This window comes from Neofelis nebulosa, chromosome 4, assembly GCF_028018385.1.
Source record: "Neofelis nebulosa isolate mNeoNeb1 chromosome 4, mNeoNeb1.pri, whole genome shotgun sequence".
Lineage (NCBI taxonomy): Eukaryota > Metazoa > Chordata > Mammalia > Carnivora > Felidae > Neofelis > Neofelis nebulosa.
In genome coordinates, this window is record NC_080785.1 from 120,640,897 (window position 1) to 120,656,493 (window position 15,597).

Sequence of the window (15,597 nt, forward strand, 5' to 3'; positions counted from 1 at the left end):
CACTCTTACTAATATTTACCAAAAAAGATAAATCTTAACTCCCAAGTATTTATTTATTCTTTCCTTCATTCGCTTATTTATTGTTCATATATTTATTCAACTATTTGAAATCTTATCACCAACCAGGTCTTAACAGTAAATAATTTAACTACATAACTCAGGAAATACAGGATGCCAACACGTAGAATTCCCCAAATCATGGATATTTGGTGACTCACCATTGAAATTAACATTGCGGATATACTTCAACAACTTCTTTCCCCCAGCTTGCTCCATTTCCGGACAGACCCCTCGGTAGTCGGCACAGAGATCCTTGTTCATATGATGAAGGGCATGAGCCATTGCATAGACCGCATCAATCACAAACTGAACTTTACCCTCCTGTTCATAGTTGGAATCTTTCCCAATTCTCTCCTGTCCTGCACATTAAAACAAGAAACATGCACACACAAAGATTGGTGTTGAGTAAAGCATCTAAATTTGCATTCACATCCAACTATGCTCAAAGCAAACAATGTTTTGGAGAATACAATAGTGCAAACAGCATATCCACATTTAGCTACCATATTAAGTTGTTTGTACAGTGTTTGGCATTTGACTTGGTAGTCCATTACACTAACCTTTCCGATGTATTAGACAAACCTGTGAAGCACACTCCACAAGATCACAATGACAGTTTTTGTAATAAGCCAACATACTGTTCAAAATATAGTGGTCCCATAGAATGAAGAGATTGCATGGATTAGAGGATGGGACGCTATATTCAAAAGTTCAAAGCTTACTCACTCTAAAGAGGTGATGGATCCAAAGGAAAATGATATAAAATAAACTAAATTCCACACGTGAACTTCTGTATATCCACTCCACCTTTTGTCTGGCTCAATGGTTGGTATTCCTGACAACTCAGGTGCTCAGGCTAGAAACCATGTCATTTTTTTATCGTTTCCTTTTTAACTCTCCCACCCACACATATCTAAGAGAAGCCAAGTTCTATCAGCTCTATCTCTGTAACACTGAACATCTGCAGCCACACTACCAACACCCCATTTATGCCCTTCTATCTTCCATCAGGATGCAATCAATGCTAGATACCTCCCTTCATCTTATCTGGTCATTACTCCATATCCACATTTCCAAATAACAGAGCTTATCACCTCATCCTCATGCTCAGGATTCTTCCATGTTCTTCACTGCCTACAAAATAAAGTCCAAATTCTTTCCCCTGACAAATCAGAGTGTTCATCACTTTGCCCCCATCTGCCTAATAGGAAGAAGAACTGGAATTAAGTGCCCTTCACTGTGTTGGAAACTTGCCACACATTATTCTTATTTCATTCTTACTTTGGGAGTTAAACATTATTTATTCTCACTCTACAGATAGAAAAGGTCAGCTTTATAGAGATTAAGTAACTCCCCAAGATCATTTACAGGTAGAATGATTATGATAGCTCAGGTTCGTCCAACCCCAAAGCCCACTACATCTTCTTACTACATCAGCCCTGCACAATCCTTTCCCTGTAATTTTGTTGTTCTTGTTCCAGATAGGTATGGCGCTCTATTTTTCTGAATACACCCCACCTCTAATGTCAAGTTATATTTTCTTATGCTCTTTACTTTGCCAGAAACATCTTTCCTTCTTGCTTTCACTCGTCACAACTTAATTCCCTCTCTATGATGCAATGCAATGGTTTCCTACACTTAGTCATATTTAAAGATTTTCATCAAATATAGTAGCACTATATTTTAATGCTCTACTAGGTTTCTAGATTTTTTCATTTCCTTTTCACCTTATATTGCTATCAGCAAACACAGCATTTAGTATTTAGTAGATTCTAAACAATACTTGCATTAAATTATGCATTCATTAAGTACATGATACCAGGAACTCTCTTTAGACCTCTTGATCCTTTACAAAGAATAATAATTATCCACAGATTGCATTTCACTTTCACAGCAGTATTTCCTAAATTGTTTTCCATGGCACATTTCTAAGTGGAAAAAAAAAAGCAAGAGGAATGCTACAACTCCAGTCCTCTCCCCTGAAAAATCAAAGGTTCCTGACAGACACTGCATTACTTATTTTTAGATTTCTTTACTGACTTTTCCAAAGCATTTAATGTTATCAGAAAAATTATAATCTACAGGATTAAATTTCACAATTTCCCAAATTTTCTTGAATTTGTATTTTTCCTTTTCAAAGCACATATTAATATCTCATAGGGAAGACACTTTTGTGTTTTATATATATTTCATTTAACTACCAATAACCTCATGCTGCTGCCTGTCATTGGATCTAGGCTTTTCAGCGTGTGTATAGTAATTTTTTTGTAAAGTTTATTTATTTTGAGAGAGAGAAACAGAGAGCAAGCAGGGGAAGGGGCAGAGAGAGAGGAAGAGAGACAGAATCCCAAGCAGGTTCCACACTGTCAGTGCAGTCAGAAGCAGGGCTCCAATCACCAACCATGAGATCAAATGAGCCAACATCAGGAGTGAAGACATTTAACTGACTGAGCCACCCAAGTGCCCCAGGATTTTTGGTTTTTGAGTAAGATAAAATTGATCATAAATCCATAGTGCTACTTCCAATTGAAATTCATGACTACAGGGTTTTTGTTTGTTTTTGTTTTTTAATTAACTTTGGCACTCTTATACCTCTACTGCCTCCCTTTTATGAGAAAAATATTGGTTCTTAATAATACCATTCTGGTTATTTATTTGCTTTATTCCATAATATAGATCATGTCAGTATATCTTGTCTAACAGTCTAAAAAGTACAGTATATTAACTGCCTTCTGAAAATAGTTTTTCAATGTTTTGCCTGTTTTGGTGATAGATTTTAAGAGTGATTGCTTTGTTAAAGAGTACATTCATATGTATCTTTTGCTAAATATTGACACATCCCCCTCTAGAGTGGGATTGCATTAATTTGCTCTCCTACCAACAGAGGGTGAGAGTGTTCATTTCCCCAACCAACTCACCAAAGTATATCGTCGAACTTGATTTTGTCAATCAGACAGTTATGTGAGAAACAACTCCACAGTGCATTTTTATTTGTATCTTTCTTGGTATAGGGTAGGTTGAACATCTTTGCATTAAGAAGCATTGCTTTTTTTCCCTTGTAAACTGTTGATAATTTAGCGAGCTTTTACAAGAACTTTTCCTTATCTATTTTAAAAGCTTTTTATTAATTACAAATATTAAATCTTTGAGTTTAAGTTGTAACTCTTATTCCCAGTTGCTCGTTTTTCATTTACTTTAAAAAAATTTTTTAATGTTTATTTAATGTTTCTTGAGAGAGAGACAGACAGACACACCATGAGCAGGGGAGGAAGACAGAGAGAGAGAGAGAGAGAGAGAGAGAGAGAGAGAGAGAGAGAGAGAGAGAGAGAGAGAGAATGAGAATATCCAAAGCAGGTTATAGGCTCTGACCTCTCAGAACAGAGTCCAACATGGGGTTAGAACTCACAAACCGTGAGATCGTGACCTGAGCCAAAGTCAGATGCTTGACCCACTGAGCTACCCAGGCACCCCTCATTTACTTTTTACACACAATTTCCAAGTGAAATTTCTGTAAACATAGAATTTTTTCTAAACCCATTTCTTTTATCTTTAACTTCTGGATTTTTAATTTCCACCGTCAGAGTAAAGAAGATACCACGCATGTTTTCTTCTAGTCCTTTTATAATTTTGGTTTCAAAAATTAGGTATTTGATCCATTTGGAATGTATTCTTGTGCACAGGATGAGGAATAAATCAAAATTTTATCTTTTTCCATATAGCTATTGGGTTAAAACATACAAGACTTCATCTTCTGTCACAGATTTGAAGTTTCATTTGTAGTTTCACAGATTCATTACATATGGAAATTTAGTAATGAAGTCTATTTCTGGATTTAAAAAATCTGTTTCATTGTTTGGTTTGTCTATTCATGCACCAGTGCTAGAGTTCCAATTATGAAGGGTAACATTTTAATAACTGGTAGAGTTAGACATTCTTCCACATAATTATTCATTTCTTTCAAAATTTCCTGGTTATTTTTGTTTACTTATTCAAATGAACTTTATTAATCGCTTACATAGCTTAAGAAAAAAAAAACCTTGATGGTACATTAGGTTTATGCTATATTCATAAATAAACTAGAATAGAAGTCTTTATGAAGGTGAGTCTCACTACCTGTGTCTTTCCTCTTTCACTTCCTTCAACTGTTCAGGATTTCTCAAAACAAAAGTTTTGAGTGTTTCCTGAAAGTTAGCTTAGGTATTTCATTTATTTTTGCTATTATAAAGACAGTTTTCCTTGCTATGAATTTCTCATTAGTTTCTGGTTACATATGTAAAAGCTATTCTTTGTTTGTTGTGGTTTTATTAGTTTTCAACATCCTATCATGAAACATTTTAAACACAGTGCAAGGTTGAAAGTACTTTACAGTGAACCCACCAACTAGATTTTTACAATTAACATTTTACAATACTTGTTTTACAAGGCAATTCATTTTCTCACATTAGTTTTATAACCTGCTACTTTACAAATCTGTTATTTTTTATAGTACTTAAAAAAGGCCACCGTGAAGGCATTATGACCGCTATAAAATATATACTATGGAATAGGTTCAGACTAATAATTCAGGAGATCAGTTTCTATACTGCATTCATTGAGTCATTTATCCCAGAAAGAATACCTGGAAAATAATTGCTACATTTTAAATAATATAATTTGTGGAACACTGTAGGTTTTATGCTTGTCTTAGGGAGTCACCATGTAGGTGAGCTTATTAAAGGCTTTCAGAAGACTTAAGAGACAAGTTTGTCTTTCGGGCTATAATGACTTGAAAAATGTAACCTTATATCAAGAGAATCAGAAATGGCAAGTTCATTAAAAAAACAAGGTTAACTTTATTTTCTCAAGGGTCACAAGCACAACTGTTTGCCAATTTTCTCCCCTCCTTCTTTACTTGAAATCTGGTTGTCTTCAGATATTTGTACCGTGTGTGTGTGTGTGTGTGTGTGTGTGTGTGTGTGTGTGTGTGTGTGAGAGAGAGAGAGAGAGAGAGAGAGAGAGAGAGAGAGAATAAGAAAGAGGGTTAGGGAGAGAAAAAGCGAGGAAAAGAGAAATATGATCTGAACCTTCTTCGAGCCTCACTGAGTCAGTACTGATTTCTCTAAGCCAATCCAATTTCCTCTGCAAAGGCTGATTTAGAACAGGCATGGGACACAATTCTAGCTAATGAGATGTAAGCAAAGTTTGGTGGAAATTCCTGATATAGTTTACTTGTTCTTATAAATAGACGTACTCAGTTTTATCAAAATTAAAACCCAACATATACCTTGCAATTACTCTGGTCATTTTGTGTTCCTCTAGTCATCATACTGCAAATAAAGGACAGCATAAAAATGTGCTATGTATATGAAACTATAAGTAAGTTGTAAGTTAGCCAAGCCTGAAATAACCCTACATTTTTTCCATGTGATGTATTAAATAATTTTTCCATGTAAGTAATGCTTAATACTCATTAATTCCTATGTTTTTATGAATGCTACACTTCTTATTCATGTACTACTGTATAATATCCTAGGGGTGTCTGGGTGGCTCACTTGTTTAAGCATCTGACCTCTGCTCAGGTCATGATCTCATGGTTTGTGAGTTCAAGCTCCATGTCAGGCTCTATGCTGACAGCTCAGAGCCTGGACCCTGCTTCAGATTCTGTGTATACCTCTCTGTCTACCCCTCCGCTGCTCACACTCTGTCTCTCTCTCTCTCTCCAAAATAAACATTTAAAAATTACAAAATCTAGCATTAACCATCCCCCCACCCTAACCCCCTCAAAAAAACCATGAAATGAAGTTTTAAGAAATACTTTTAACATAGATTAAAGTAGAGGAAAACAGGAACATTTAATATGTTAAAAAAACTTTTTGTAGTGTTTATTCATTCTTGAGAGGGAGAGAGAGAGAGAGAGAGAGAGAGAGCGAGCGAGCGCACAAGTTGGGGAGGAGCAGAGAGAGAGGGAGACACAGAATCTGAAGGAGGCTCCAGGCTCTGAGCTGTCAGCACAGAGCCCGACTTGGGGCTCAGGCACACAAACTATGAGATCATGACCTGAGATAAGGTCAGAGGTTTAACTGACTGAGACACCCAGGCACCTCAGAACACTTTTCAATCAACTGTCAGTTAACAGCTCATTCTTTCCATCTTTCTGATTAACTGACATATTGTCATATTCTTTTCTTGGATGAAGTTAAACCTTTTCAACTTATTTCCCAGGAAAGGGTCTGAGGTTTAGATAAATGAGGAAAACTCTGCAGCACTATCTTTTACTTCTTCAGCAAAGTGGACTATCTTTTTTAAAGTCTTGTGATTTTCTGGAAATGGATCAATTCCTAGAAACAAAACCTTCAAGATTGTCTCAGACAGAAATAGAAAATCTGAGGAAACTAATAAACAGTAATGAATTTAATTCATTAATTAAAAACTACCAAAAAACAGAACTCTAGCACCAGGTGGCTTCATAGGGGAATTCTACCAAACATTAAAGAAGAGTTACTACCAAGGTTAATAACTGTTCTCAAATTACTCCAAAAAAAAAAAATCAATAGGAAGGAAAGAATCCAAATACATTCCAGAAGTTAGTATTACCCTGAGAACAAAACCAGACTAAAACATGTCCCCCAAAATAAAACTACAGGCCAATATCTTTGATGAACCTAGATACAAAAATCCTCAACAAAATATTAACCACATTCAACAATTCATTAAAAGGATTTTTCACTATAATCAAATATGATTAAATTTTGAGATGCAAAAAGGCTCAATATTCACAAATCAATGTGGCACACCTCATCAACAAAATAAAGGATAAAAGTCATGTGATCATCTCAACAGAACAGAGAGCCCAGAAATACATGCATGCCAATGTATGTGGCCAATTAACCTATGATGAGGGAGGCAAGAATATACAATGGAAAATGCACTATCTTCAATAAATGGTGCTAAGAAAATTGGACAGGTACATGCAAAAGAATGAAACTGGACCATTTTATTATGCCATATATAAAAATGAACTCAAATGGATTAAACAGCTAAATAGGAGACCTGAAATCACAAAACTCCTAGAAGAAAAAACAGGCAGTAATTTCTCTGACATGGGCCATAGCAACATTCTTCTAGTTAGGTCTCCTAAGGCAAGGGAAACAAAAGCAAAAATTAACTATTGGGACTACATGAAAATGAAAAGCTTTTGCACAGCAAAGGAAACCAACAAAACAAAAGGGCAACCTACTGAATGGAAGAAGTTATTTGTAATCTATACATAAAATTTATAAGTTATATATCCAAATATATATATTGTGTCACTATCCAAGATATGTAGAGGATGTATACAACTCAACACCACCACCAACAACAAAAAACTTGATTAAAAAAATGGGGAGAGAACCTGCAAAGACATTTTTCCAAAGATGATATACAGACGGCCAACAGAACATGAAGAGATATTCAAACGTCACTAATTAACAGGAGTGCAAATCAAAACCATGAGGAGATAGAACCTTACACCTGTCAGAATGCCTAAAAGCAAAAAGAAAAGAAATGACAAGTGTTAGTGAGGATGTGAAGAAAAAGGAATCCTTGTGCACCGTTGGTGTGAATGTAAATGGGTAGAGTCACTGTGAAAAACAGTATGGAAGTTCCCCAAAAAATTAACAACATAATTACCACAAGATCCAATAATTCCACTACTGGGTATTTACTCGACCCACCCCACCGCCAAATTGAAAACACTAATTTGAAAAGATCTATGCATCCCTATGTTTACTGCAGCATTATTTACAACAGCCAAATTACAGAAGAAACTTAAGTCCCCATTCAACAGACAAATGAATAAATGGATAAGGGATGTATGGCGTACGCGTGAGCACACACACATACACATACACACACACGTACCACTAAGGAATATCACACGGCCAAAAAAAGGATGGGATTGTGCTGTTTGTGACAACATAGAAGAACCTAGAGGGTATTATGATAAGTACGTCAGACTGAGAAAGGCAAATACCATATAATTTCACTCATATGTGGAATCTAAAAGGAAAAAAAAGAATAAACAAAGAACAGAATCAGACCTATAATTACAAAGAACAAAGTGGTTGTTGACAGAGAGGAAGGGAGAGGGGGGTTAGACAAAATGAATGAAGGGGAATAGGAAATACAGGCTTCTATTTTTTGTTTAAGTTTATTAATTTACATCCAAGTTAGTTAGCATATAGTGCAACAATGATTTCAGGAGTAGATTCCTTAATACCCCTTACCCATTTAGCCCATCACCCCTCCCAAAACCCCTCCAGGAACCCTCTGTTTGTTCTCCATATTTAAGACTCTCTTATGTTTTGTCCTCTTCCCTGTTTTTATATTATTTTTGTTTCCCTTCCCTTGTGTTCATCTGTTTTCTATCTTAAAGTCCTCATATGAGTGAAGTCATATCATATTTGTCTTTCTCTGACTAATTTCGCTTAGCATAATACCCTCTAGTTCCAACCACGTAGTTGCAAATGGCAAGATTTCATTCTTTTTGATTGCCGAGTAATACTCCATTGTATATATACACCACATCTTTTTTATCCATTCATCCGTCAATGGACATTTGGGCTCTTTCCATACTTTGGCTATTGTCAATAGTGTTGCTATAAACATTGGGGTGCATGTGCCCCTTCGAAACAGCACACCTGTATCCCTTGGATAAATACCTAGGTGTGCAATTGCTGGGTCATAGGGTAGTTCTATTTTTAATTTTCTGAGGCAATTCCATACTGTTTTCCAGAGTGGTTGCACCAGTTTGCATTCCCACCAGAAGTGCATAAGAGATCCTCTTTCTCTGCATCCTTGCCAACATAGCATTCTGACAGGTGTGTGGTGGCATCTCATTGTGGTTTTGATTTTTATTTTCCTGATGATGAGTGATGTTGAGCATTTTTTCCTGTGTCTAGTCATACAGGCTTCTATTTATGGAATTAAGAAGTAATGGGATAAAGAGTATAGCATAAGGAATAGAGTCAATGATAGTGTAATTATGTATTGAGACAAATGGTGGCTACATGTGTGGTGAACATAGCATAACATATAAACTTGTGGAACCACTATGTTGTGCAACTGAAACTAATTGAACACTGTGTGTCAACTATATTAAAAAAATAAATGAATTCTCCTGATTTCCTGCTCTATTGGTATTTGTGTCCAAGAGTCCAGTATTTACCTTCAAAATGCACACCTTTTTCACATTCTGTTGGATAAACTCTCATCTGTACTACACACAGATAATCCATAAACTCTTTCACTATCAGAATTTTTAGTGTTCATTCTTCTGGTGAAGGATTCTCTTTGAATGACCTGCTTAACCCACTCATTTTTGCATACTTCTTTCTTAGAATGTATGCCTTAGTTAATATGCATAAGCAAATTTTTAGAAGAAAAAAAGGAATAGAAAATGCAAGACATTATATATGGTAAGTTATTAATATAAACAATCTCATTTCACTGAGGAAACTAAAAGAAAGAGACGGCGTAGCAGGAAGTCAGGAAACAAAAGATGTTTGCTAATGCAGACTGACAAACTTCCCAGAAAGATTCAGCGGATTTGAACAAATGGTCTAATGTGTACCATATGTTTCTAAAGGAGTGAAAAACTGATTTTTATTTTGATTTAAAATATTAATTGAAGTTATTTGGTTTGGAAAGACCTCTCTCAAGTAATGCATGCTGGTGCTGACCATGTTTATAAACCATGCATCACTCAAATTTATTTTATTGAATATAGAGCCTCAAACTCAAATATTTCTTGAGGCTGACATGCTGAGTAGTTCTCTGTATAATTAACTATGGTAATAATGTTTGGATTTATTGCAAATGACAAGTACCTTAACAAACAGGAAAAGAGTATGTCACAGGCACTCAAAACAGAGGGAGGGCAGACTTCGGTCTTAACAAAGCTGCTAGATTCTGGGTAGGGGCAGCTCGGTGGGTACCCTGGGGTGCTAGAAAATGTTGCAGGGCTTACAGTTCCTCAGCAAGCCTTATCAAGATGTTTCTGTAGTCCATTCCATATTTTAAAATTAAATAACATGACTTACTGGATATTTTCCCCCCTTAGAGGTATACATTTCTATTTATACTATGAATGTTAATGGTAAAACTGGATTCTGTGTTTAAGGAAGTTTACTTTGTTGCCATCTTTTTAAGCGACTGCATTTATAGAATCTCAGAAGTAAAAACCTATAGCCTGCAATAACTATCAGTCAAAGTCAGAAGGTTTGGATTGAAACCAAAAGCCTTCAACGTGGTTGTGCTTCTATTTGTAGGCACAACGTGGTTGTGCTTCTAGTTGTAGACAATGAGAAACACAACTCCTGATAAAAATGGCAGGGTTCATAATACTACAGGGAGCATGTATCTACTGCGTGCTTTCTATGCAGCAGACTCTGGGCTGAGCATATCCATGGCTTCATTTTTAACTCTCACAACACTTTCTTTGGTCAGTACTATTGACTTTTCCATTTACCATGCATTTCCTGCCTGTTACTTCACTATACATTATGGGCAATTAGCTACCTGGTTCCTTCCTTATGTGCACATGGAAAGCGATGAACTAGAACTTTTCCTCTTTATCTCTGTTCATTTTCAGCTTTAGATCCACAATGACCTCCAGGTTTATGCTAGTCATGACTTCTACATCCTCTCATCCCCACTGAATACTTCACTACAAGAGTTTCCTCTAAGGAGGAAACGGATGGTTTGGACAACCCCCACCATATCCTCCCCTTGATCTCTCCTTGAGTGGACAAAGTATCCAGAGAAATGACCAAAATGTTGGCAGAGGAACCAAGAAAACAAAGCAGAAATGGCAGTTGACTTATTAACTGATCCTCTACTTTAGATGACCAAAATTTGATTACAAATGAACCATTAACATCCTAATGTTCTGCAGTGGATACACATGGAGTACTTGGTTATAGATTCATAAAGACTTCCAGCAATATCTAGCCACAAACCCTCATTTCTAATCATTTTCCATGCAGGATGCTTCCTGGGGGGGAGCATTTAATTGTCACTTAAAACTGAGTTTCCTTCTGCAATTCCACTTCCAATTTCCAGGTAAGTGCAAATAAAAATACAAGCAGTGAGTAAATATGTGTGTGTGGTAGGGTGGGGTAGGGAAGGGCAGGGCAGGGGTAGGGGGTTAGTTTTCAAACAATGTACTGGGGAAGAGGAATGAAAGGGCATGAATTTTCAGACCCAACATTCACACACCTCAAACGTGTAGGTGGTGTTCTGAGAGACTGGACCAAGGACTTTTTTCACTGCCAAGAAGAGCCTGTTGTATGTAACATGAGCCAATTCAGTCAAGGTAAGAACACTCCTTCTGAAGCTCACACCAGGAAACGTGCTATACCAAACAAACAAACAAAAAAAAAAAGATGTAGATTCTTAAAGAGGAGTATGGATACAGTTTCAATTTCTCATAGAGATTTCTTCTCTGATTTCTTCAGCTGAATTCCTATTTATATATTTTCTATTGCTTCTTCCATGCAAACTGTAAAATCACTAGCGAAGGTTTCTTTCCAGAACTGACTTAAAGATTAAGAAAAACTATGCCATAGATGACTGTTCTTAATCACTTCTTCAGCTATAGCTGCTGCAGTGATGGGGTCCTGACCCTGTGAAATTCTGTTTATGTCATTCTAGGAATTGTATTCAAGTTGAGCCTTCACAATATTAATTAACCAGTTTATTTAAAAATGCATTCAAATACCACATGAAATAATGGATCTGTGCAATCAGAGCAGCTGATCAGACCATGAATTCAAAGGCTTATGGGTATTTTACAGTGAATAGTAATTCTGACAACAATGGCCTCACTGCTGAATCTTTCCTGTTCTTCTCCTTCTCCTTCCCAACCTCTTCCTCCTCATTCTTTTTGGCTTAGACATTCACAATTTATTTGTTTTAATTTAGAAAGATAGCATTGTATATGCATGTATGAGAACTGAAGGAGCATGCAAAACTAAAAACTTCACAACAGCACATCTTCAGACTAACAAAATGTCAACTTAGCTCTTCTGCCCCCAGTGTGCTCCCCCCTTCCAAACAGAACCAACCACCATCCTGACATCTTCTCAACTTCACATTACACACAATAAAACCAGAATGTTATATATCCTTGATATAATACAATAATAAATGTATCAGTTGGTAAACATGTCCAATGTATGAAAAAACTGCCACACAGAGAAAGAAAAAGAATGAGAGGGAGAGAGAGAAGGGCAGTGAAGGAGAGAGACAGAAACATACACAGAGAGAGAGGGAGGGAGGGAAAGATCTAGATCTGATCTACTGATTAATATTGAGGAAATGCAGAAAACAGAAAAACAGGTAAATCAACATTGCACAGATGCAAAGAACAAAACATATATGAGAAATTCTGTAGTAATAGTAATAAGCTGTTTTATTCAACAATGGCAAGAAGTAAAATAATGGGGAGGAACATTTTTAGATTAAAAAAGACACATTAAAAATAGAGCACATGGACTTACTTTAGGTACACATGTGAACAAGCTAATGGCATGGAGATGTTCAAGAGAGAATGGGCAGGCTATTTTATAGGGAACTATTGTTTTTTCTTTGTTGTGTACATGTATTATCATGTATTTTTAAGAACTTTTTTTCAGAATTGTGTATTTAAATGTTTAAGACAAATTAAATGTCTGGGTTTACTTTAAATTGGCCAGTGAAGAGAGGAGAAAACAAAATAAAACATGAGGTGGGTATATGAAAATAAAATACATTGGTATAAATGGACTACTGCTAAGGTTTGGTGATGGATGCAGGGGGACTAATTATATTCTTCTCTCAGTTTTTGTGTTTTCCAGAAAGACAACATGCTAAGGAAAATAAAAATAAAAGGAGAAGAGAGAAAAAGAGTACGAAGAAAAAGAAGAAGAAGAAAAGGAGCAGTGGAGGGGGGCCTGTGAAGGGTTGGGGAGGGGAAAGGAGGAAGAGAAAGAAAGAGAGGCAAAATAACAAAAAGAAGAGTATCAGGATGAAGAAAAGGGGAACTAAGCAGGAAGGCAGGTGAGTTGCATTTAACTGGCATCTACTATGTGCCACCCACCCTACTAGACACAAGGGTTATAGGTATCAATACAGAACCCTGTCCTGTTGGCACTTTTCACAGCTCCACTCAAACGCTCCTGCTAAAAGGTTTCGATCTCTCATCTCAGGTCTGACAGAATGACTTTGCTTCCCAGGTATTTGTTAAGGGGCACACACACTGTAGATGCTAAGGCATATGGGCAGGGTCACCTGACTCCCCAGTCTAATGTCACTTCCTGGAAGCACAGTGGCCATACTGTGGGGATGGAGTGGTTCTATCTCACTGGAACCTTGACCCCGTCACCTTTTGAGCATAGGCAAAGGTCCTTAGGGAATTCATCCCACTGCAGGGTTTGCAAGGACTTCTCAAAATCTTCAGTCCAGTGAAAGTTTATATAAAAAGAAAAAGCTATTGTTTACCTCCATCTGGGCTCCATATCCAGGTCTAAGCAACTCTAAATCAAACAGACAAATATATATACATATAAGCTCAACTCCCCAAAGGCAAGACTGTCCTCTACACATTAACATATGCGTAGAGCCAAAATAGGGCCTGGAAGATAGTAGATACCCACCAAATGTGTGTTGAATAAAGGATGAAACAACAAATAAGTATCTTGGGAAGGGAAATAAAATAATGAGCAAGGAGCTCCTGTAAAAGAGTAGAAAAGGAAGGTAATGATCCTTCACTGTGGATAATTGGGGTTTTTCAAACTGAGTTTGTATGTACCCCAAGACTTCAATTACTGCTTTCACTGGTGTCAATTAGTTAAGTTGATAAAAATACTGTGAGCTTTTTTTTTGAAGATTAATTTTACTAAACAAAAAAACCATATAGGTTTACACATACTTCTTCACACATACTTTTGACTAGTTAGCTATGACAGTTCAAAAATAAGACCAGTTTCCTCATATGAGGCCTTAACAATATTCCTAAGTGATGAGAAATGAAGTTAGAAGGATTCTCCACTCCCAAGTTCTGAAAACACTGCATTTAGCAATGTCACATTGCACCTGTGTTAAGAAAAAACAAATGACTGGGGTGCCTGGGTGGCTCAGTCAGTTGAGTGTCTGACTTCAGCTCAGGTCATGATCTCACAGTTTGTGGGTTTGAGCCCCGTGTCCGGCTCTGTGCTGACTGCTCAGAGGCTGGGGCCTGCTTGGGATTCTGTGTATCCCCCTCTCTCTCTCTGCCCCCCCAAAGCTTGTTCTCCCTCTCTCAAAATTAAATAAATATTAAAAAAAAAGAAAAATCAAATCACTACCCTGACAAAGAAAGCATCTTAACCAACTCCTAACCAGAAAGTTGAAACTGACAGTTCACAACTCCCAACACACTGAATAATTTTCCTAAAGAACAGTTAGCCACATCCATGCTACTTATGGAACAAAGTAATTCAGTAGTAATGAAAAGAAAACTCTTCACAGAGCATATAGGGGAGGTTCTTGATGCACAGGCTTAGTTTAAAACACACAGGTTGCCAGTATGACTTAATTGGATCAAGGTCCTTCAAAACACCAACACTTTGAAACCAGTATGTGATGGCATTTCCATCTCTCCTACAATCAGCCCAACAACTGAATTAGGGGCATGTAGGCTTATATCAGACAAGCCTGGGTTGAAATTCTGCCTCTGTAGGCATTATATATGTGACTGATGCAAAGTTATATGATGTAAGCTTGTTTCTTAGTCTATAAAAACGTAGACATTATGAAAGAGAAGCTGGTTACATTCTCCATGTCGCTAGATAACATGAGAAATCTTGCATCAGTTCCAACGCTTCCAAGTTTATAGCCAGAAATGAGCTACCAAAATAGAGATCATGATTTACTTCAGCCCTACTGGGACTGATGCTTCCCAAGTTCACCTAAATCTCATGGGCACAAGTGATCACCCTCCTCCAGAAAATTCTCAAAACTAAATTATTTATGCCTCCTATCCAAGCTTTATGGGGTACTGCCTCTCTGATGACCCTTTACTTGCCCTTGGCCCTTTACTCACCCCTATATGGTATCTTGTGCCTTGCTGAACCACCAGCTCCTTCCTCTTCACATCTTTGGTTGTGCTTTCTGGGATTTTTAATCCACATTGATCATTCCTCTAATATGGTCTTATCCAAGTTTTCAAATACTTTCTTAACTAAAATCTGTTTCCTGAGAACACTGCTTCCCCTGTGACTCTATTAAGTGGAGATCATCTTTCTCCCTTTACATAACACATGTATCTCAGTGACCTTTTGCTCCCCAATACCACTTGCCTCCTCTAACTTATTTCTCCTTTTGTAAAAAAAAAAACCACAAAAAAACAAACAAAAAAAAAACAACTCCTGCTCCTTTGAGTCTTACTCCCTATAGGTCTTGACTCATTTGTTAAGAACTATGAAGGGTCTGAGATTTTACCACACTTGCAAGCCTACAAGTCACAGACACGTTGGTGGAAGGCAGGAGACTCATGGG

At 37.0% G+C, this 15,597-nt stretch overlaps 1 protein-coding gene across 4 annotated transcripts in view; it reads right to left on the minus strand.

Moving 5' to 3' along the window:
* The window catches only part of GRM7 (glutamate metabotropic receptor 7), an 898,633-nt gene that overhangs the window by 290,431 nt on the left and 592,605 nt on the right, over nt 1-15,597 (minus strand). For all 4 annotated transcript variants that reach the window (XM_058726145.1, XM_058726142.1, XM_058726143.1 and 1 more), the window contains exon 6: nt 219-419. In XM_058726145.1, coding sequence (XP_058582128.1) covers nt 219-419 — 201 coding nt within the window. The remainder of the gene's footprint in view (nt 1-218; nt 420-15,597) is intronic.